A 25,074-nucleotide genomic window follows, 5' to 3' on the forward strand; every position below is an offset into this window, starting at 1 on the left:
GTTCTTAAAAGCTGAAGAATTCCAAAACAACTCCGTTATTTTGACAGGAAAATACAACAAAGAATATCGTTTACATGTAGCGCGTCAATTCTGCATGTTATGAAAGACTCTCTTGCTCTGTATCTTTCTTTGCGTGCCTGTATGTGAGAGAAAGCGACGGCGAGTCGTGCGCCTTCACACTAGAGTTTATGGTACGTCAAATACAGCTACACTGCGCATCCATTCAGATGAACTGAAAAATTAAATTCTAATAATATAATATAGTAACGCCACATTTTATTGTCAGTAACGGTAACGGCGTTGTAACGGGGGAAACAGTAATTCGTTTGATTACTCGTTACTGAAAAAAATAACGCCGTTAGTAACGCCGTTATTCCCATCACTGGTCACCACCAGTGTTGCCAACCTAGCAATTTTGTTGCTAAATTTAGCAACTTTTCACACCTAGCAACAAATTTAGCTATTTTTAACATTTATTTGGCAATTTTTTTAGCAACTTTTGATAAATGACTCAAACGATAAAAAGGCACACAATTTCCATCTAAATTACACAAAATGAGTAAACCAAAGATGCATAGCAGTACACACATCCCATGAATTAAGTTAGCTGCTATTTGCAATTGTTCAATTTGATAATAATAATTGAATAATTGTTCATTTATGATACACCTTAGCTTGTACCTGCGATTGTTAATCAGTTACTACACTGTAAGAAAAATATCTAGAAAAAATGTAAAAGGTACTGGTAATTTTTCAGGACATTATGTGTTATCCATTATCCGCTGTAACCCGAAAACACAAAATACATTCAAATAAGTAATTAAAAATGCAGGTAAAAAAAAATATATATATATCCTTAATATTAACATAGTAGATTGTGCCCTATTTTTGCAGGCTTTTCTTAGATTGTGGCACACACTGTAAAAAAATGCAACTGCACATTTTCCAGTTTACGAAACCTTTTGAGTGTCATATACTAAAAAATGCAATTTTCTTGAAACTACATAAAAACCCTTGTCAGACCAACAAAATTTCCCCAAATGTTGTCCCAACTAACAAATAACAACTAACAAATAATTTCATATTGTTGAAATGTTAAGGCTTTGTGAGTTCCCAGCATGCATTGGAGCATGAATAAATGATGCAGTTACTGTTATAGGATTATTGTTTTGCTGTTTTCTGATTTCATTTAAACTTTTTTGTTGTTGTTTTATTATTATTGTTAGTACAAACAAAGACAATATTGTTTACTTATTAGACTAACTTATCCATTAATGTTTGTCATTTGTAAACAAGTTCACAGAACATAATTTGAGACACATTGGAAAAGCATTACAAGTCTTTTTATCTAACAAAACTGCTGAACAAAAAAGAGACATGTGACTTTACTCAGTGACTTGGGTTGAGTGAACAACTTGGTCCAAAGCTGAGTAAACTCAAAAAAGCTGTGCAGCAAGTTGCCTTGAAATTTTAAGTTGTCAACTTTAATTTTATTTTTTTTTTACAGTGCACTAACTACTAATACGCTGCTTAAAACTATAACTGTTCAGCATGTGTAGTTTTATAAGTTCACAAGCTAATAAAAAAATAAAATAAAATAAAAATTAATGGTTCAAAACTGGGTAAGTGTTCAATAATTCAGTGTTGTATTTAAAAATACAGTTATTTATATTTTAATATTATATTAGTCATTTATATTATTTTACAAACAAATCTAAATTATATAACTTTTTTTTTTTTGCTGAGATTTGCTGTAGTGACACATTTTTGCGTCGTAATTACACAATGATGTCATCGATCAATGACATCACAACATCATTTAGCATCATCATCTAAATAACTGCCAAAACCATATTTTGTTTTGAAGGAAGACTTAATATACATACAAAATACACATATATGAACATGCATAAGGAAGTGGAATCTCCAGATCCTCCTGTAGTACTATTGGTAAACCACTCAACTAAACCAAAACTGCCTTTGAGTGAATGCATTTCTGTCCTTTTCAAGCTGTTTGGGTTTAATTTCTATATTTACTGTGGTATTATTACAAACACATGATAATGAAAGATGATATAGCATATTTTTTTTCCCTTTTTCATAACTTTTTTAATAAACAAAGGCTTGTTTTATTACGTTTTAATGAGTCAAATGAGCTAAAACGTTAAAATCTGTAAAATCCACAATTGTGCTCTCTTTCACTGCAGGATAAATTTGCAGGCACAAACCAATGTGGTAGTATGTGGGTTTTTAACTGAAATCTCATATAAACACTGCAGGCAGCCAAACACCATGACTGGTGCGAGTAATTCAGAGCAGCTTTTGAGAATGTTTTCAGTCATCTCACCGCCAAAAGCATTTAGTCTAGTCATAGATACCATCAACTGGGTCAGATGCTAGGAAGAGAGAATAAAAACAAAACGTGTGTCCATAGTTTGACCCAGAAGCATGAAGGAACTCATGGTTTTCATGTGTTTATTAGTCATGGCAGAGACAAATAATCCTTTTTGGATGGCAAATTTTGATTGTTCTTTTTATTTATTTTGCTGATAGTAAGTTCAGTCTGTTTATTTAGTTACATACTCTATCTTATATTCTATTCATTCCATTCCATATACATTCACTTTAATATCTTTTACTTTTATTGTTTATTCACTGTATTTATTCACTTATGTGTCCGTTTATACATATGTGACAAAATCATACTAATAACTCACCACAAAAATATTCATAAGAATTTTTCTGTTTATTTTTTTAACAGTAGTATTGGAGAGGTCATAACACATTTACAGTTTTCAGTTCAATCAATATATATTTCTTTGCTTCCCATTGGATGCATATACAGAATCATACAGAAATTAATTTGACCAAAATACCCCAGACATGATCCCTGAATCATGGCCTATAAATACATTTTAAAAGAATGGAGAATTTCTACTGATTTACCAGCTCAGTAGTGAAAAAATGATAAAAATGAATGCTAATTTTCACAGCAGTTGATAATGATTGACAGTTTATGGCACAGCCACATTATAAGCGCTCAACAGTTGAGGATGGAGTTGGCCCTCATGATGCGCATGACTTTCCGAGAGCTGTAACTGTACTCAAACTGCACGTGCTCGTGATAGAAGTACAAATATCCTGTTAAAAAATAGAAATAACAATTATTTTTATTCAAGCATTCAGGCTTTGGTGAATGGTTTCAAATACATTACCTGACACAATGAGAAAGTTATGCAACAATATTCATTTACACATACCATAATGATATGCAGCAGCATCCACTTCATCTCCAATTCCAGGAAAGTCTTTCTCAATGGATCGTGGGTATCCACTGTCCATGGTGCCTTTCTCCTCATCATAACTGGAGATGAGATGCAGCTCACATTAGCTTTTGGCATTTTATTGAGTGTCGGATTTGTGTACAGGGTTCCAAATACTCCAAATGCAATTAAATATTTGGAAGTTTTAGGGGATTTTTTATCCAAGATTATAACATACCTCCAGTATTTTTCATCTGCGAAAAGTAGAGTCTTGCCCGTGTCTCGGATGTTAACTGCTGCATCTATTTTGCGGACAGTCTTCGGGAGACCAAGTTTGTGGATGTATTTTGGATAGCCGTCTACCAGATTGTAGCCATTGAGAGCCCACATTCTGATACCTGTAATATTTTTTCAGTCATAAAAATATTTTTGTTAATTTAACTCAAAAAAATTTATCTGTACTGTTATTTTTTACTAAAACTAAAACAACTAAAAACTGATGAGATAAAATAAATATAAATAGCAGATTAAAAACTTTTAACATAACTATTACAGTATTTATTAATATTTTCAATTAGCTTTTAATTTTACATTTTGTTCTAATTTTAAAATGTTAATTTTAGTTAAAGCTTTAGTAATTTTAAACATGACTATATATATATATATATATTTTTTTTTTTTTTTTTTTTTTTTTCCTTATAGTTTTAGTTTTAAAACTTTATTTATGTTTAGTTGTTTTAGTACTTTAACTTAAAACTAAATGAAAATGAGAACTGAAATAAAATAAGTCAGGGTTTTAACATTAGCTAAAACTAAAACCATAAAAAATGTCATAACTTTAAATAAAATAAACATTATAAATAAAATTAAATGTTGCTAAGGCAACACTTTTCATTTGAACTAAAAATTAAAACTAAAACAAAATACATAAATAATAATCCAAATGACAAAAACACAACATAATTACTAATTCTTTAACTAAAATTAAATTGAAAGCAGAAAAATAATAAAAGCTCATTTAAAATATGAATAAAAACTATAATATTATATAAATAAGTGTTGGTAAAGACAACTTTTACAAAACAAAGATAAACATAAAATAACACGACTAATAATTTGACATTTAAATCTCAAAACTAACCACTGAATATGATGACAATATCTTTCTCTGGGTTCTCGTAGGCAGCATCTACTTGGTTTGGTAATTCAGGCCAGGTATTTTTAATGAGAGTTTGTTCAGGCTCAGACCTTTGTGGATGTAGTCGCCAGTAAAACCTGCCAACGACAAGAAACAACAAAAAAGGGAACCATATTAGGAAATAATACCTTATATAAGAGTTTAAAAATGTGCAGCCAGGAACAGTTTTATCACAACAATGAACCGTGGACTATTTTTGCACCTGTCTTTGAAAATGATTGTCTCTCCACGGAGTTCAGTGATGGCATCAAAACTCAGTTCAGGGTCACACTTGGTTGGAGCGTCTGGTTTAGGCTTGACTCTACTGTGGTCTGGGTTTTCACCTGCAATTAACCCAAAAGCAAAGGCTGAATCATTCAGGACTATGAGGCCTTCTAGAATGATCTTTTGGTCAAAATGATATATTACTCACCATAGAGAGACTGGATTCCCTTAATGTCATCCTCAGATAGAGGGTAACCCCTGTCGTAGGAATACACCGGGTACATCAGTGACCCTGGGTCAGAGGAGTGGGCCATACCGATAGCATGACCGAACTCATGGGCCGCAACCAAGTAGAGATTGAATGCTGCAAAGAACATAGAAAAGATTACTAGAAATCAAACACTACCGTTTTTTGAAAGAAATGAATACTTGTAATAAACAAGGATGCATTAAGTTGATCTATGAATTTATGATTTTACAAAAGTTTTTTTTTAAATAAATGCTATTCTCACTTTAGCACCAAACCAGCATATTAGAATGATTTCTGAAGGATCATGTGACACTGAAGACTGGAGTATGATGCTGAAAATTCAGCTTTGCATCACAGGAATCAATTAGAAAACAGCTAAGTTGCAATACTTCACAATATTGCTGGTTTTACTGTATTTTTGATCTACTAAATGCAGCATTTGTGAGTGAAAGGGACTTTAAAAACATAATTTTATTTTATGTATTTATATATTTTTTTGTACCGTGAAAGTCTTTGGTCCATGTTTCATCCTCATCAAAGTGTGTATCTCCACCAATGCCGTTTCCAGGTGGATAGGCATGAGCAAGAAGCCCCTCAGGTCCATCAAATGGGTTGAAGTCTCCATGCTCTGTCATTTGCATTCAAAAAAAATAAATGATGGCGATTGACAGAAAGAGAACCAGAAAGAAATATCCTGCATTTTATCCCCATTTTAATGAATAATAAAAATGCTAGAACCTTTTGCTCCAAAGGTGATCATGATATCAGCATTTCCCTCATGCAGTTTCTTAAACCTCAGTGGTGTCACCTTGCTCCAGACGTTAAAAGCCTCTCGAACGGCTTTGTCCACATCCGCCTTCTTCAGGTCAGGAGTGTAGTTCAGAATCCTGCAAATAAAAGACAGATTTTTAAAACAAAACTGCCTCTTTTTACCGTATTCATTTCTTTAATGTACAAACACAAACCTGAAGGTCACATCTGTGGTTGTCCATTTGAGGTCTCGGGGGAAGTGGTTATATTCAGCCACATCTGGAACTCCACAGCGAGCCATTTCCATCACCTCCAAGGTGCTGTCGTCCAACTTTCCCGTCACTTCCAACTTGAAGAACGCTTGCATCTCTCGAATCTTCTGGTGCATGAGATCAGACGCTTTTCCTTTTCCCTGGAGACCAGCTGGCATGCCATAGTACCTTCGAAGATATTTCTACAAAAAAATAAATGAATAAATAAAAATACATTTAGACCTTTTATAAGATTTTAAAGAAAAAATGCGCTACCTACCTCAGCTAATAACAACTTGTCTTTCTCCTCAGTTGCAATAGGTTTTGCTAAAGCGTGCGCAGCAATCACCAACAATACCACAGCTGTGAGCTCCATGTTGACCGGATGATGTTCTGCTCAGTCTGACTGGGATCTTTATAGTGCTCCGTCCTGTCAAAAATTGTTTGTGATTCATGTAAAAAGTACCTTGGCCAATCTGCCACTTCCTCTAAACACGCAGCCAGCAGAATGTGGTTAAAAACTGCTTTTAGGACACCTGAGTGAGCAATGATATCACTGCTGCAGTGCTACTTTTGGCTGCAAGTGATTTGTTGACTCATTTTGGTAAAGGACATGAGTAATGCCATGTTAGTACTTCTTGTTTTGATTTTTGCGTGATTTTAGAAGCCCTAGTACAACATACCTCTCAGACTGGCTCATGTGTGATTTAAAAAATACACGAGAAATCTATTTTTAGGCCTAAATGGTGACAAAACTTGATGCCAACTCCCTTGGCTTAATTTCAAGGTGACTATTAATATTTCCAGACTCCTGGATTATGAATCATAGCCATTCATTTTTGACTAAGATCTGACATATGACTTCTAAACCTGTACAGACATTAAGAGAGAGGAAATTTATTAACTATAGGGTCTAAAGTATACACAGACACCAAAACGGGTGTTAAAACAGGTGTTGTCAACACATCTTTCAATACACTATTACTAATACTGTATAATATGCACAAATACTAATAGCTGATAATTTATCAAACTGAATTACACTATCCTCTACTATACACTAATACTGTTAATACGTTTGTAAAGAAATTAGTGCTGTCAAACGATTAATAGCGATTAATCGCATCCAAAATAAAAGTTTTTGTTTACATAATATATGTGTGTGTACTGTGCATATTTATTATGTACATATAAATACACCCATGCATGTATATTTAAGAAAAATATGTTATATTTTTATATAATATAAATTATATGAATATAAATATATACATGTAAATACATGTAAATATTGTGGCGGGGGTGAGGAATCACACACGACAACGAGGCTTTAAAAGTGTCAAACAAACCCCGGAGGGTGGATTTATTGATAAAAGAAAAACGTGCGAGTCCGTGGTGAGGTGCTCCGTGCAGTGGTCCCAATCAATCCCTTCGTGTCCTTGAAGTGGTGGTTCGGCAGGACCGGTCACACCGTGTCTTCTGGGAGAAAGGAGATAGAACAAGATTAGCAGTGGAGACTTCCTCAGTACTCACTGGAGTGTGCGTGTAGGGCGGCTTTTAACAGCCGGTCTCTGATGAGCTTCAGGTGTGGCCGGTCTGCCGATTGTGCGGGGTGCAGGTGTGCCTCCTTTGTTGCCAGGGCGACGCTGATGACGGCTCGGGACACGTGTCACACTATTTTCAAAATATATGTGTGTGTATCAATATAGTGTGTATTAAAATATACATAATAATATTATGTAAATAAAAGCTTTTATTTTGGATGCGATTAATCGCGATTAATCGTTTGACAGCACTAAAAGAAATTAATTATTTTATTCAGGTTTGTCATCACTACATTTTAATTTTAAAATATATTACAATATCTTAAAATATTACAAAATTAAATTGTACTAATATATTACAATATTAGTTTATTGTACTGTATTTTTGCACACACTCTATAAAGGTCTAAGATCATGTCATTCTCACAAATTTCAATTTCAACTGTTTTGTGGAGTTCTTTCAACTGGAAGGTTTTTCTTTTTTTTTTTTTTTTTTTGGAAAGATGTTTTGTCAGCTGAACAATCGGTATGTTAATTAAATATAAATAAACAGTATAACCCACTGAACGCACAGTACTTCTGTTCCTCATAGCCCCATTTTCATTCCTGTCAAAAACTGACTGACTAAGGCCTATTGTTTGATCAAAAACAAAATGCTTTGCATGTTTTGCACAGCTGTTAGGGGCTTTTTTGGAGCTTTGCGGCGTCATCACATGAAAAACAGTCAATCTGTTGGTTTTCCTGTGGTGCAGCCTGAACCCAGTTAAAAGGGGCAAAGAAAAGACACTGCACATTAATGGCTGTTAATATTAGATTAACTTTAAATGTATCTATAAATGATCTTGAATTAAGAAAACAAAATAGCATTAAGATGTATTATTATAGGCCCAGAGATGCAAAGAGCAAAATATTTTCAGGGTTGCAAGTGCAGGCATGTCCTGTTAATGGCAGCTGTCACCCATAACAAAGTAATAGAGTGACAGAATTCTTCAAATGTGACTTTGCTGTCCACACCTCTGTAAAGTACACATTATTAAACAGACAAGTGTCTAGCTTTGACAGAAGGTTTGTAAATAAAATCACTGGCCAAAAGCACTTGCTACACTTGAGACATAATGATGTGCAGAAAACAACTTCACAATATGTAATACGCTATGTTTTCAAAGTAGTTGTCACAATTAAAGGCGATTAGGCAGGTATGTAAAAATTAGCACTGTGGGCATTATCTCATCTCTTAGATTTTTTTTTCTGCCAGCTAAACAAAATATCTTGAGCAAACAGTGGGATTGTGAATAAAGCAATAAGCAATACGGCGTGTTTTCTTTTTTTTAACCTTGAAATATCAGTTTTAAAACCATTCTGATGGTTCATTGACTTCTAATAAGGTTTCTGTTTCTTTCCCCTGTAAAACCTGTTATATTGTTGATGTTATATTACACTAAAATCATATATTAATTTCAGGTTATTTCAGTGTAGACCATAAAGATTCAAATTCTATTTGCTCATCTTTTTTTTTTATTTTTTTTTACAAAGAATCAAGCAGAGACATGTACAATAAAAACAATGAGTAAAGAAAAACAAATGTTGCACCAGAGGATGATAGATGTAATTCATAACCTGGGGCCAAAATCTACAGGCTATAACAACATGAAGATGTAATGAACTCCTACGTGTTCTCAGCTGATGCCGGGCAGTCAAACCCAGGAGCTGAGATCAGGTCCTTCAGTGGAAAAAGAAAAAACCCCGATGCCCTGCTTTGAGGTCTATTTTAATCTATCCTCTCAATCCTTATTCTTATGATAAAACGTTAAGAATGCATTACAATACTCTCTATCTCTAAATGGCATGATATCTATGATGCAATGCAATACATATTTTAACATTAACAATGATGGCATCCTACATCTTAGAATTGCTGAAAAAGGAGTATGAACTATAACAGAACTATATGTGCAAACCAGTGGCGGCTGCTGGTCTTTCAAAGAGGGGAAGCTCATTTTCGGCCTACATCATAAAAATTGTTATTTATACTTAAATTCTGCCCTATGTTCCTTTTCAAGAAAATGCTCTGTGACCCTGTCGTACCAACTAGGCGTCTTTTCCAGTGACACTAGCCTAGCCTACTGTATGAATGAATGAATGAACAAACAACATCTAAAAAAAAAGATATTAAACTTGACGGAGGAAATGTGGGAATTAGGTTCAACTGAAACAAGGAATGTGATGTAGGCCTATAATAGGGTTGTCACGATACCATAAAAATGTTTTACGATACTATACCAACTTAATTTATAATTCAATTCTACAAAATTAATCAAAAATTAATAAATAAATAGATGTAAGTGAAAATAGACAATACTATTCTATGAATACTTAATTAATGTGAATGAATGACTGGCTATTGTTATCCATGAAATGATCTAAACAAAACTCATCTTAGCACTGAATAATGCACAGAAGCTGCATGAAGTGACATTTAGATGTGGCATTTATTCATTTAGACTGTATTTATAATTGCATAAATAATGTTATGAGATTAATGTTTTAAATACTAAATTCTGAATATAGAAACATGTTGGAAAATAATGTAATATGCCTACTTTTTGACAGGGAACTTAAAAACGGCCAGCAGGTGGCAGAAGTTCCTGACTGAATCACTGAGTCATTCAAATGATTCTTTCAAAACGGCTGAATCCTTCAGGAGCGAATCAAATGACTGTTTTTATGAATGGTTCAGTGAATCAGTGATTCTCCCAAGACAACGCGGATTTGGATTCGAACACAAACGAAACAAAAACGGCACTCTTGCTCGTGTCGTATTGTGTCAGGAGCATTTTTTTTTTGCTCTCATATCTTGAAATTTCCGAGTTAGCAGCATGTATATTAAAACATAACATTATAAATGAATAAAAAAAATATATAATGATTGATAAGAACCAAGTGCAAAGCCGCTATGGGACTGAGCTCGAATAGCTTCAGCGTCAGCGACTTTTTATAGTACAAAATCGCTGTCAATCAAAAGGAGATACAGACCGTCCAATCATCACGCAGAAGCCCGGAGTCCAGGCCAGCCCACTCCTCCATTCACCTCCAGAGACGCTGAGCGTCCGGGGGCGGGACATAATCGCAGCATTTATCCAATGACCGTCTAGTTTCGAGGCACTGAAAAAAAACTGTTCAAAGCAGCTCCATTGAAGTCAATGGACGCTGGGCTTCAGCAGAGAAATACACTGAAGCTACGGGAGTGTATGAGAAGGAAATCGACCTGCTATATGTAGCTGATTCTGAACGAACTCGTCTTCGAGATGAACGTGTTCTAACGCATTTTTAGTCAATAAAATGTTAACACAATAGTACATATTTGACCATTAATTTTTTGACATTATAGGGGAAGCGAGCTTCCCTTGCAGTCTTAAATAAATCCCCACTGGTGCAAACATGCTGAATGAGAGTGAATCATGTCAAAATGAGACCAAGGGGAACTTCCCAGGTTGGAAATGTGGATCATGTCAGACATCTGCAGGGATGATGTATGAGGAATGGTAAAGGAACCACCCACTTGTGATCAAAGTGTTATTTGCTGGAAATGATTAAATTGCTGACCATGACAACATTGTCTAGTTTAAAAAAATATATAGGCTACAATTGGTAAAGTAAGGTTAGGTATAGGAACTATATGTGCCATAGATGTACACTGAATTAAATCACAGCCAAAACTGTCTTGACCATCGGGGGACCATTAGTTTTTATAAAGTATAAAGAAACAGAACAATGAAGGAAATTCTTGGAACAATTCAAGTTGGGAAGTAATAATTTTTGTACTATTTGCAAACAATATTTTAAAATATGCACACATTCACATTTATTTATACAGTAGCCTATGTCAAAAACGTAAAACGTTTCGTCTCATCACATTATGTTAGGAATTATGAATCATTAATAAATGACTCCATATTTAACATTTCTGTCATAAAAAAGTTGTCAAATATTAAATGCTTCTCTACTTCATAACTGGCTCTCTTTCTAAACTGGCACGTTCACGCGGTAAACGCTCGCACTGAAATTCGTGCTCTTTTTCTGAAATTCGTAAATCCTGTTTAAATTTGATTGGCCATTTCAATAATTTTGACATTGACGAGCAGTGTTGGGGAGTAACTAGTTACATGTAACTAAATTATGTTATTGTAATCAGTTACAGTTACTGATAAAAATGTGTAGGCTAATTAAATTACAGTTACTTATGAAAATGTTAACGATTACAAAGGGGCTTACATCTAAAAAAAAAATACAAATTTTCTTACACACACCCACATACAGATTTAATTGATTTCTTTCATAAATTGCAGTGACTGTTCTAATGAGACACCAATGTTTCAGGAGGACACATGCTTATTCGATAGGCCGAACTATTTTATTTACTATTTGGATTTATGCATATGCTTTATTTTTTAAGATTAACATTTTTTTTCCCCAAGGCATTGTTAGATGCCAGTTGTTTCCTGTCATAACTATGCAAAGATTTGATTTCAAAAACAGTATCATAGCTACTAAACTATTTTTTTTGTTATGGTTTTATATCTGTATTTAACCTAAAAATGGTCTCAAAGTAAGTCCTATTTTGTGGTAGCTGCTTTAAAATTAAATTATTATAATCTTAATTAAAGTGATGAGGGATTTTGAAAATGACACTAATCAGTGTTGAGTAGCCTACTGTAAGGTTAACCCTGCCTGGTTTACATGTTTGAAAATGAGTTGACAACATTAGAAATTTAGAAAAGTAATCAAAAAGTAATCAAATGTATCAGTTACATTACTTTAGTAAAGTAATTGAAATAATTTCACTTTGTAGGCTATTACATTTTACACTGTAAAAAGTGATAAGTTGACTTAACTTAAAAAAATTGAGGAAACCCATTGTTATAATTAAAAAAATAAGTTAATTTAATTGTCAAGTTCACTTAACTTTTTTTTTTTTTAATTATTATGTACTTAATAATTTTAAGGCAACGGGTTTCCTCAATTTTTTTAAGTTAAGTCAACTTTCACTTTTTACAGTGTAGATAGGGTAACTTGTAATCTGTAACCCATTACATTTCCAAAGTAACCTTCCCAACGCTGTTGACGAACGCTGTTAAACAACTGAGGCAGACAAGCCTAAAAATGTAGCTTTTAAAATGCTTGACTTTTAAATAAATAAATAAAAAAAAACAGGGCGCTGCATAATGGACAAAATATATTTGTTTATATATATATATATATATATATATATATATATATACACACACACAAAAGATTTTAACTAAATAAAATGCCTTAAAATAACACAAAATAATGAGCAACAGTAATTTTTAAGTACTAAATAAAATTGTTGGGTCCCACTTTATATTAGACGGCCTTAACTACCATGTACTTACATTTAAATTAATCATTTGGTACAATGCACTTATTGTGTACATACATGTTCTTACATTGTACTTATATTGTTAATACCTTCCTGTAATTACATCTGTAATTAATTTCTGTAATTACATTTATAATTACACCCATTCCTTATACCTTAACCCACCCTTAAACCTACCCATACCACTTAACCTGTCCCTAACCTTACGGATATCCCACCTTAATAGCAGCAAAAGTGTTTTGCAATACAATATGAATACGATAAGTACATAGTACTTATTTTTTGATGTAAGTACATAGTAGTTAAGCACACCTAATATAAAGTGTGACCAATTGTTGTTATCTGTATTTTATTTTATTTTAAGATTAATTTTAATTACATTATATATAGGCTATTCAATTATTAATCATATAAAATTATTTTAATTTTAAATGAATGAATGAATAAAGCATGAAGCATGTTTATTATTCAATGTATTGTGGAAAACAAATTTATTTTGTTGCAAATAGGCATTTTTAATAAGATTATGCTAAAAACATAATCTAAAAAGTTAAAGGCACAGTACTAAATATTTACTTTTATATGTGGTAAACGTATAATTTTAACCAAAGTAAAACCTGTAGTAGCTCCCATGAGTAGCGCCCCTTAAGGACTTTTATTTTGTTTCCAGCAGCCATGAACTGTTGAGTGAAGTTTGCGTGTAGATTCACACTCCCTCTCTCATGTAAATACAGTGCACAGCTCGTGATGTTACGGGATATTTTTGTCTCCACTAATTCTTTAACACCACAGAGACTTCGAGACTGCGGAAGCGAAGACAACGAGGTTTAGCAGGTAGTTTGAATGCTATTTTAAACATAGATTTTCATTTCAGCTTGTACGTTACTGTGATATGAGAAGTGCTGTACTGAGAGTATTTCATGCAACATTTAACACTGAATATAACCCTGACATCATACTCTAAATATGAATTATTATAATATACATTATGACTTGTCTTACACGTGTTGCATTAACAGCACCGATTCTGTGCTTTGAAAGAGAACATTACTGGTTTTATTACGATGAATATTGATGCACATGAAATGCAAAGCAGGTTCCTGAGAAAAGCATGTGCTCGTATGTTTGACAGGATGGAGAGGATGGAGGACGATTTGTCACAGGCTTTGAATTCTGTCAGTCTGGAGCGGAAAGACAGCAAGATGGACACTTTCGGGTAAATATCCCATCTTATTCTTTATTTAGCATATGCTTTCTTATTGTAAATGATTGATATTGTATTTTACTATTGCAAGTGGCTAGTACAAGCCACAATAGTGATCAGGAATCACCCTATTTGGGGTTTAATCCCACAACCATTATTGGATGGATTTCCATCAAAAGTTTTGAAGCAAAACTAAGATTTTAACATATTCTGTCATCATGTCAATGTGCAGATATTGCTATACAATTATGCATTCAGGTTTTCTTCTCATGGAGCGTAAACATGGGTTGTAAGTTTGTCACAAGGTTGTCGATTAAAGACCTAAAGCGCTTTTTCTGTTTCAACATCCAGAATTCTAGAAGGTAAACAGTTTAGTTTCTTGTTTGCTGAAATGGTGAACGCATGAAGCAGGGATAAGCACATTGGGATTAGCTTTCTTAACACTCTTTGGTTTTACAACAGGTTTCTGTTCATGTGGGGGATTTCGGTTGTTTATGAAAAACCAAAGTGTTCGACGGTTCCATATTTTGCCACTAGATTCCTAACTGTACAGTTAATATTAAAAATATATTTTCTATTTTAGATTTAATTCAATTCAACTAAATTCAAGTTTATTTGTATAGCGCTTTTTACGATACAATTGTTGCAAAGCAGCTTTACAGGAAATTAAGTTTCTACTATATATATGTATATATGCATACACATACGCACACATGCACATATATATACACATACACGCAGAAGAAACCCAATATATTTAAGTTATGACAGACTTAACTTGGTAATTATGTGTTGTCTGAGGGTTGGCGTCCTCCGTGGTCCTCTGAGGTGTTGCCATCATCTCTTCTCAGGTGTTTGGTCATCTCGGATCTTTTTAAGGGTTGGATCCAGACTGACGCTTCAGTAATTCCTAGTTACCACAGGATGTTAATCCCGTGGCAGAATCAGAGAAACAGATAGAGACATAATTAGCGTAGCTGCTGTTCTATTCAAGCAAAAATGATTTGTTCAACCCAATCTAAAGAATTATAATGTACATTTGATCAGATATAAATGCAGTACAAGATTTATGTGAATGCTTGGCTAAAGAGATGTGTCTTTAATCTAGATTTAAACAGAGAGAGTGTGTCTGAACCCCGAACGTTATCAGGAAGGCTATTCCAGAGTTTGGGTGCCAAATGTCAAAAAGCTCTACCTCTTTTAGTGGACTTTGCTATCCTAGGTACTACCAAAAGTCCAGAATTATGCAACCTTAGGTAGCGGGTTGGATTGTAGCGTGGTAGAAGACTAGTTAGGTACGCAGGAGATAAACCATTTAGTGCCTTATAGGCAAGTAATAATATTTTGTAACTGATCCGGAACTTAATAGGTAGCCAGTGCAGAGACTGTAAAATTGGGGTAATATGATCATATTTTATTGACCTGGTAAGGACTCTAGCCGCTGCATTTTGGACTATCTGTAGCTTGTTTATTGAAGATGCACGACAACCACCTAACAGTGCATTACAATAGTCCAGTCTAGAGGTCATGAATGCATGAACTAGCTTTTCTGCATCTGAAACAGGTAGCATGTTTCGAAGCTTGGCAATGTTTCTAAGATGGAAGAATGCTGTTTTTGTAACATGGGAAATATGATTTTCAAAGGACAAGTTGCTGTCTAATATAACACCCAGATTTTTGACTGTAGAGGAAGTAACTGTACATCCGTCTAGTTGCAAATTGTAATCCAAGAGATTCTGATTTAACAGGATGCTAGAATTTTTATTCATCACACTGTTGTGATGATTATATTATATAATTTATTTTAAAAAGGTTTTGTGTGTGTGTATATATATGTTTCTTTTTTTTTCTTTAGATTTATTGTCACATAGTATATAATTATATTATGTGTATTTTAGAAATTGTATGTATAATTTTAATTTTTTAATATGTGTGTGTGTGTGTGTATGTGTGTGTATAATAAACAAATATAAATAATAAAATGAAAAGATCAGAAATATGAATTTATGTCAGAGAAACAGAAATAATTAGCAGTTTATTTCTAACAGTTTATCCAGTATTTTGTGTAAATGGCATATTGAGGGTGGGCCACGTAGGCCCTTGTTAAACCAGATTAGGGGTTTAATCTTTAAATCTAAAAGTCTGCCTACACTACAGACTCCTTTTACTTCCCCTACAGCCTATATCACACACTTTACTGTATTATTAATTATTGGAACAACTGGCTTTGCTTCCCTGGGACTCGAGATGAAATATATTTGTCACTCAGCATGGAGGAAATCTATGAATATTTTAGCGAAACCCTGCGATCGTGCTCCGACAGCGTGGCCAGCACTGGCACAGAGTCCACCAGCAGCCGTCTGTATGTGCGACAGCGTCTGGCTATGCTCATGACCTGCATGGACGATCTGGACCCTGACGATAACCTCCACGCCCAGGTGGCTAAAACATTAGATGAGGCTTTTCTCGTCTGCAGGCAGATTGCGGGCCGACCTAAGAAAGACCAGTTCAGGTTTTGTCTTTCACTTCTCTTGTGGTCAAGTCTGGCAGTTTTAAACCTGACTGCAGGTGTCTAGCTTGGTTTCGTGGCGACTGTGCACCTTTCTATCTGTTTTTCCAGAGAAATTAAAGTTTCAGTGTATTTGAGTTAGTGATCTTCAGGGGATGAGACAGCTGTTTAAGATGGTAAGCTGCAGTGTGATATGCTTAGAATTTCTTGAATTGGTGTTATTGTTAATGAGTAGTTATGTAAGGACAGGAGTTGCACAAGCAGAACTATTATTTTATTGAACTGAGTCTTTCTTTCTTTTACCCACAGGCTGTACGTCGTCACTTGGAATGTGGCCACAGCCGAGCCTCCTGACGATGTGAACTCTCTGCTTCAGCTCAGCTCCCCGAAGAAACCCGACCTCTATGTGATCGGGTGAGTTTCCGTATTTGAATCGAGAGACAGGCCATAAAGTAAATAATGTTATATAAATAAGGTTATCTTACCTTAGAAGTATGTGGTCTGAGTGTCCTAACATCTGTGATGCTGCTTTTGTTCAGGCTGCAGGAGGTGAAGGCTGCACCTCTCAAGTTTGTCACAGATTTGGCCTTTGAGGACTCCTGGAGTCACCTCTTCATGAACACGCTGGCTCCATTGGGTTATATCAAGGTGCTGATTCTAGCTGACTCATACAAGCATGCTTTTGTTCATTATCATACTAATTATGTGATTCACTATGAACCAGTGGATTATACCATAGACCTGATGGACTGGCTGAGTTCTTAGTGATTTATAGAGCAGCAGTGACAGGTATACATGCATGGGAAATTATATTTATTTATTTTTACTTAATGATTTACAAATATAATTTTTAAAGTTATATATTTAGAATATATTATATACTTAATTTAAATATATGTTAATAATGTAATGTAATTACATATACATTCATGGCCAAAAATATCGGCACCCTTGGTAAATATGATCAAAGAAGGCTGTGAAAATTTATATGCATTGTTAATCCTTTTGATCTTTTATTTAAAAAAATTCACAAAAATCTAACTTTTCATTGGATAATAAGAATTTAAAATGGGGGGAAATATCATTATGAAATAAATGTTTTTCTCAAATACACGTTGGACGCAATTATTGGCACCCCTAGAAATTCTTATGAGTAAAATATCTCTGAAGTATATTCCCAGTCATATTCACAATTTTGAGCACTCCAGGGTGATTATGAACATGAAATTATCCAGCCATGGCTTCCTGTTTCACAGAAATATAAATAGGAGGGAAAACAAAGCCCAAATTCCCTTAATCACCCATCACAATGAGAAAAACCAAAGAATATATTTCTGACGTGGAGCTAAAGATAATTGAGCTTCACAAATTAGTGAAGTGGCTTTAAGAAAAGAGCTAGAGCAGTGAAAATTCCCATTTCCACCATCAGGACAATAATTAAGAATTTCCAATCAACATAAAATGTTACGAAACTGCCTGGAAGAGGACGTGTGTCCATATCGTCCTAATGCACGGTGAGGAGGAGAGTTTGAGTGGCTAAAGACTCTCCAAGGACCACAGCTGGAGAATTGCAGAAAATAGTTGAGTCTCGGGGTCAGAAAACCTTAAAAAAAAAAATTCAAACAGCACCTACATCACCACATGTTGTTTGGGAGGGTTTCAAGAAAAAAATCTCCTCGCTCATCCAAAAACAAACTCCAGTATATTCAGTTATCAGACACGACTGGAACTTCAAATGGGACTGGCTTCTATGGTCAGATGAAACTAAAAAATGAGCTTTTTAGCAGCAAACACTCAAGATGGGTTTAGTGAACACAGGGATAAAAAGTACCCCATGTGTACAATGAAATATACTGCTGTATTTTTGATGTTGTGGGCCTATATTTCTGCTGGAGGTCCTGGACTTCTTGTTTAGACACATGGCATCATGGATTCTATCAAATACCAACAGATAAAAAATCAATAAGTGACTGACTCTGTTAGAAATCTTATAATGGGCCATGTTTGGATCTTCCAACCGCAATAATCCAAACACAAACCTCAAAACAACACAAAAATGGGTCACTGAGCACAAAACCAAGCTTCTGCTGGCCATTCCAGTCCTCTGACCTGAACCCTGTAGAAAATGAGTGAACTGAAGAGAAGAAGCACCAACATGGAGCTGTGAATCTAAAGGGTCTGGAGTGATTCTGGATGAAGGAATGGTCTCTGATCTCTTGTCAGGTGTTCTCTAACCTCATCAGGCATTATAGGAGAAAATTTAGAGCTGTTAAACTGGCAAATGGAGGTTTCAAAAAGTATTTGTGGCCAATGTGTATTAGAGAAAAACATTTATTTCATTATAATATTTCCCCCCATTTTAAATTCTTATTATCCAATGAAAGGTTAGATTTTTGTGAATTTTTAAAATAAAAAGATTAACAATGCAGATTAATTTTCACAGCCTTCTTTGATCATATTTACCAAGGGTGTCGATATTTTTGGCGATGATTGTATATACTTTACTTTAATTACATATTTATGTAATTACAATTATATTTAATACATATAATTTGTAATTACAATTATTGGTTACACTTCATATTAAGGTGTCCTTGTTACAGTATAATTATACATTTAAGTACTGAGTAATATAATTAATTACATGTACTTACTATATGGTTGGGGTCAGGATTAGGGTTTGATTTAGGGTTACTTGCGTGTAAATATGCATAATTAATTGTTCTCATAATAGTAAGTATGTGTAACAAGGACACCATAAAATAAAGTCTTACCCAATTATTTAATCAATTTACATATTTAATATAAATTATATTAGAATTGATATAATTATATATTTAAGTTTAAATAATGCATTTAAATAATTGAAATGGATACAATTTATACGATTTAAATTATATGTATATACATTGTAATATTATATGATTTATATTTATACATTATTTGTATATTTCATTATTTGACTTAATGAACCTATAATGAAGTAATAAATGTGGTATAATGAACTTGGTTACACTTTAGTTTAGGGACCAGTTCTCACTATTAACTAACTATTAACTATGACTTCTGCCTCAATAAATAACTAATTTTCTGCTTATTAATAGTTAGTACGGTAGTTATTAAGTTTAGGTATGAGGTAGATTTAAGGGATCTAAAATATGGTCATGCAGAATAAGGCATTAATATATGCTTTATAAAAACTAATAAACAGCCAATATGCTAGTAATATCCATGATAATAAGCAACTAGTTAATAGTGAAAATTGGTCCTTAGAATATAGTTTTACCATTGACTTATAATGAATAAATGTAATTTATAATTACAATTAAATTTGTTATTTATTAAATCTATTATAATTTATATATTTTATGTCATTTAAATATTTAATTTAATTATATGAATGTATTTACTGTGGCCCATTCAGGTGTCCTCCATACGGATGCAAGGTCTGCTCTTGCTTTTCTTTTCCAAGCTGGAGCATGTCCCCTTTATCAGAGACATTCAGGTCACTTACACCCGCACAGGACTCTTCGGCTACTGGGTAAGAGCATGGAAATGCAAGTTAGTGATCGTTTTGGAGAAACTTTTGATAAACCTAATGAAAGTTGAAACAAAATTTGCTGTGCAAAACAATTCATCCTTGTTTTCTTAAAATGAAAGGGTAATAAAGGAGGAGTGTCCATCCGTCTGTCCTTATACGGTCACATGCTCTGCTTCCTGAACTGTCACCTGACCGCCCACATGAACTACGCCTCTCAGCGGGTGGATGAGTTCGAGTATATTCTAGATGCTCAGACCTTTGACACCAAAAACACGCCACGAATTCTGGATCACAAGTAAGTCCCAGTCATGAATAATAACCACATAACAGTCTTCTGTGAATGATTTAATTTGGCTGATTGTGTTCTTTATTCCTTATCATTTATCTGCATTGCTCTTTATCGCATATGAATTCTAGGGTGGTGTTCTGGTTTGGGGATTTGAATTTTCGTATCGAGGACCATGGGATGCTCTTTGTAAGGAACTGCATCACCAGCCAGCGTTATAATCTTCTTTGGTCTAAAGATCAGGTACTGATCAATAGATGTAGAAAAATGTGCTAACATATGAATCATTTATTTGCTGATCCAGAATTAGTAAATCACTTAATTTATGCAATAATGTTAGTTTGTGTCTGTGCATGTCAATGTCTCGCCAGCTCACCATGATGAAGCAGAAGGAAGCTACTTTGCGGAAGTTTGAAGAGGGGCATCTAGACTTTCAGCCCACCTATAAATTTGATTTGAACTCAGATAACTACGACACAAGGTAAATGATTCCACTTATTACAGTACATCCTGCTGTATTTTGTAGTCATTGGTTTTAAAGTCAATAAGAAATTATTTTTTTATTGCACATCCATGGTCTTATTGTGAATTATTTAATTGTTGCACGTTATTCCAAAAAAATCTTTCATTAAAATGTAATGCCTTTGAAATTCTATTCATTTTTACCTTATTTTTAATAAGAAAATAAAATACCACTTTTCACAATACAGCCAATTCCTGCTCAACTCTTTTTTTGCACTCATACATATATTTCTATTGTGGAATTAAAATGGATTTCGTGTTGACTTTAATTTCAGTACATTTCCTGAATAGCAGTAGTAATATCCGTAATATCCTGAATGTCCCGCAGCTCCTCATTCAGGGCTGTTTGTAACTGTCAGATGTTCACACGTGCTCTTTTTCACTCCTGCAGGGTACAGAAGACATGGTTTGGTTTTAAGTAAGCTTTAAAATTCCCATGTGCTTCCTAACTTGAACCTTCCTACCCTGCTTGTCTAGCAGTCCACCAGCATTCCTTTCCCTGTTTGTAGCACTTCCGCCAGGCGGATTTGAAATTGTGTGCCACTATCCCATTCTGTAATACCAATTCATCTATGAAGCACCATAAATAATCCATTAATAACATCCATATAGATCCAGTCTGTGTTTGGATATAGTTGGTGTTGTGTGTTGCAAAGAGTTTAGATGTTTAAGTATTAATCATCTGTTTTTCTATGCTGTCGGTTCTAGTAGCTGTTCAGATCTTTGCAACACACATGGTTATAAAGCATGTGGATGACTCGGCTCTCAGTGAAAATGCTTTTTGACCTACAGGATGTATTTATGGTGTCCATAAGGAGATGCAGCGTGAATGAAGTCACATAAACTCCTTATATTTTTAGAGCAGTGTTTTCAAACCTTTTTTAAACACAGGGACCTACAAAATATGATGATCCTCTTGTAGGGGACCAACTTCCTAAAATATTTAGTCCTTTAATTGACGAAAATATAAAAATATTAAGGCCACTACCGTTCAAAAGTTTGAGGTCTGTATTATTAGTTTGTTTTTGTTTTTTTGTTTTTTTAAGAATTCACTTTTGCTCACCAAGGATACATTTATTTGATCAAAAACACAATATAAACAGTAATATTGTGAAATAGTACAGTTTCTACTGTTTTAATATATTTTCAAACGTACTTCCTGTAATGCAAAGCTGAATTTTCAGCAACATTACTCACAATTCTTCACAAATCAATCTAATATGCTGATTTGGTACACAAGAAACAATTCTTATTATTATCAATGTAGTAAACAGTTGTGGAAATCATGATGCATTTTTTCAGCATTCTTTGATTAATGCAAATTAAATGTCTTTTAATTAAAAATAAGTAAAAATAATTTACTGACCCCACACTTTTGAAGTAGTGTGTATATATATTTAATGTCATTACAAATCAAAACGAGTTTTAAAAAGATTACATTTACTTTGTATCAAATTTTAATGTGATTATTTCTTTAGATCTTTAAAATAATTTAGTTTTCTATTATTGGAATATTTGAGAAATATTTTCAGTTCAATTGAAATTTATTTGAATAATGCTTTTTGCAATAAATATTGTTTCAAACAAACAACATTAAAATGTTTCATAACATTTTTATTTTCCCTCAATTTTCTACAGCCCCCCTAAAATCCCTCACATTACCCTGGTTTGAAAAGCACTGTTTTAGAACTATTTGTACATGTACAGAGAGACCTATATGCCACTTGTCTGTCCTTGGTGTATTTGGTGTGAGGAGTTTGGGATGATTTTCTTAGTTATAAAAAGCATGCCACATGAATTCATTTTCACAAAATGAATGATGGCCATACAGAAAGACACGCCAATGTTCTTTCGATTGAAAGCAGTACAATTCTAGAAAAGCGCTTCAAACCAACTAACTTTATTGTATGTTGTTAACCGATTTAACCGCTTTCCTCTCTGTGTGATTGGTTAGTGGTAAGAAACGCAAGCCAGCGTGGTGTGACAGGATTCTCTGGAGAGTGAAGCCCAACTCGTCGCCGTCAGAGGACGCTAATGAAGGCGGTCAAAATCAAGAGGATCCAAAGAAACAACAGGAGGAGCAACAACATAAAGATGAGTTCCCTATAAAACTGAGCCAGGAGTATTACACAAGTAAAATGGAGTACGGCATCAGCGACCATAAGCCCGTCATCGGCATCTTCCGCTTGGAGGTGGGGAGGAGCTTGGCTAACATAATAGCCATTATTGTTCTATAAAATACTACAAGAATGACTATTTGTTTCTCTGACACCAGCTGAGAAAGATGTACGAGACGCCGTTGGTGCAGGTGTGCGCTGAGGGAGAATGGAGTGCCGACTTTGACGCCCTCATAACCTACAGCCTTCTCCAGTCCTTTCCCTCCAGTGCCTGGGACTGGATCGGTTTATATAAGGTAAGAGAGGTTCCCAAAATATGGTTTGTTCTGATAAGGTCAAATAAAACTAACTATATAACCGTGTATGGTTACAGTAGGGATACTAAAATACTGTATTGTGAACTAATGTTATCCAGGGTGTTGTTAATATAGACCATGTGCTTGTCACTTCACAGGTTGGTTTTAAAAGCATTTCAGACTATATCACGTACACCTGGGTGAAGGATGACCAGGTGTCGTTCAGTGATGAGCTCTTTCAGGTATGCAACATTTGCTATCTATGTTTCTTTAAAACTGTCAAATAATTTGTTTTCGTAACATAAGCAAGTAAGTAGTAAATTATATTTTCTCTGGTCACAGGTTTATGTGAACAAAGATGAAATTCCTGTTCTTGGGGGAGAATGTGTGCTGTGCTATTACAGCAGCAACTTGCAGTGCATTGTGGGTATTAGTCAACCATTTAAGGTGAGTAATATTTTACTTCTATATTTCATGCATACATCATAATATACTGTGCATATATATATATGTATATGTATATATTTATGTATATATATGTATTATGGCTTTTAAAGGGTTTTGTTTTTCAATTGATTTAAAGGTGCAGGAATCCAGAGCGGCAATTGAAGAGGGTTTAGTGCCTGAAAATATCAATGGACTAGATGAAACAGTAGCCAGTTAAGACCAGGTTTAAAGTGCATGTTGGTTTATACGCTGTCATATGCAGCTCAGATGTCAAACCAAACGTACCTGCGAATTCAAGCAAGTGCAATTTTAATCCAAAATTGATTTGAAGTTTTACTGGTATGTGATAGTTTTTTTTTTTTTTTTTTAATCCAAGAAATATGATAAATTACAGCCAGTATATTTTAAATCGCAGCCAGTTGATGGGACCAGTCCCAAATAGATTGTGGTATCTTAAGTAAGCACATTTAAATTTGCACTGTAACTATTGAAATCGATTCTAAAAAGTCTTTCAAAAAAGGTTGTTGCAAATTAAGAAAAGCATACCAGTAATGTATTTGATTTAATTAATTATTTAATGAATAAATTCACACCTCAGCCTTACTATTACCACATTCTCTCAAAACATTTAGTATACATTTATCTTGTAACATTTTTTATAAAAAAAAAATGTTTTATTAGTCTACTGTACTTCAGAATTTTAGTGTTTATGGTTACTACTACTGTTGTTCTTGTTTTCTCATTCCGTTTAAACTTATGCAGACTGTTACACTGTCAAGAAAAGACTGCATTTGCACAATTTAATTGAGTACTTTTATGGCACAGGTTTACTTTGTGGATCTATTTATGTCTATAACTCATGCTGAAGTGGTATTATAATAGTATTTGTGTCTCACTGAAATTGAGTGTGAATAACTGAAGGATGTGCAGAAATGACCAAGTATATTTTTGTGGTCAGTACAGTTTGATATTACTTTCACGTTAAGTATAAGCAGACTATGTGCTTAAACATATTTGTCAAACCAAATATGCCCTCTTTTGGCTTAAGAATGGGTTTTTGTTATAATGTTAGACTAATGCTAATGTATAAATAGAATGTATTTGTGTCAAATTATAATGTATAAAAGGTAAAAGACTGTAAGAAACAAAATTTCTCTGTAAATGAAGAGCTTTTTTATTTTCTAAACAACTACAAATGCTTACTGATGACGAAATAAATGTTATTTAAATAAAAAATGAAAACTCCAAATGATTTTGTTGATTATCCTCATAATAAAATACTGATAAACTA

The 25,074-nt window shown here is 33.9% G+C and overlaps 2 protein-coding genes across 5 annotated transcripts; one reads left to right on the plus strand and one right to left on the minus strand.

Moving 5' to 3' along the window:
• Nucleotides 1-2,750: 2,750 nt before the first annotated feature.
• On the minus strand, nucleotides 2,751-15,821 carry mmp13b (matrix metallopeptidase 13b). Of its 2 annotated transcripts, none has more exons than XM_058799467.1 (11): nucleotides 14,839-15,821; nucleotides 6,197-6,346; nucleotides 5,881-6,119; nucleotides 5,654-5,802; nucleotides 5,418-5,543; nucleotides 4,874-5,029; nucleotides 4,664-4,784; nucleotides 4,405-4,538; nucleotides 3,502-3,661; nucleotides 3,261-3,364; nucleotides 2,751-3,141 (listed from the first exon to the last, which is right to left on the minus strand). In XM_058799467.1, exons 2-11 carry the CDS (start codon nucleotides 6,290-6,292, stop codon nucleotides 3,041-3,043), a joined length of 1,386 nt encoding a protein of 461 aa, XP_058655450.1. In that variant the 5' UTR covers nucleotides 6,293-6,346; nucleotides 14,839-15,821; the 3' UTR covers nucleotides 2,751-3,040. The 2 variants fall into 2 exon arrangements, with proteins under 2 accessions (XP_058655450.1, XP_058655449.1); XM_058799466.1 differs by lacking the exon at nucleotides 14,839-15,821 and adding an exon at nucleotides 10,494-12,423.
• inpp5ka (inositol polyphosphate-5-phosphatase Ka) lies at nucleotides 13,049-25,017 on the plus strand. Of its 3 annotated transcripts, XM_058799462.1 has the most exons (14): nucleotides 13,049-13,695; nucleotides 13,994-14,077; nucleotides 16,884-16,988; nucleotides 17,114-17,222; nucleotides 19,999-20,115; nucleotides 20,235-20,410; nucleotides 20,533-20,644; nucleotides 20,773-20,882; nucleotides 21,315-21,341; nucleotides 22,878-23,115; nucleotides 23,199-23,336; nucleotides 23,495-23,578; nucleotides 23,679-23,783; nucleotides 23,920-25,017. In XM_058799462.1, the coding sequence occupies exons 2-14, from the start codon at nucleotides 13,995-13,997 to the stop codon at nucleotides 23,998-24,000; spliced, it is 1,485 nt and encodes a 494-aa protein (XP_058655445.1). In that variant the 5' UTR covers nucleotides 13,049-13,695; nucleotide 13,994; the 3' UTR covers nucleotides 24,001-25,017. The 3 variants fall into 3 exon arrangements, with proteins under 3 accessions (XP_058655445.1, XP_058655447.1, XP_058655448.1); XM_058799464.1 differs by lacking the exon at nucleotides 21,315-21,341 and having other exon boundaries at nucleotides 13,054-13,695; XM_058799465.1 differs by lacking the exons at nucleotides 13,049-13,695; nucleotides 13,994-14,077; nucleotides 21,315-21,341 and adding an exon at nucleotides 16,191-16,577.
• The last annotated feature ends 57 nt before the right edge of the window (nucleotides 25,018-25,074 follow it).

Source organism: Onychostoma macrolepis, chromosome 15 (genome assembly GCF_012432095.1).
Source record: "Onychostoma macrolepis isolate SWU-2019 chromosome 15, ASM1243209v1, whole genome shotgun sequence".
Lineage (NCBI taxonomy): Eukaryota > Metazoa > Chordata > Actinopteri > Cypriniformes > Cyprinidae > Onychostoma > Onychostoma macrolepis.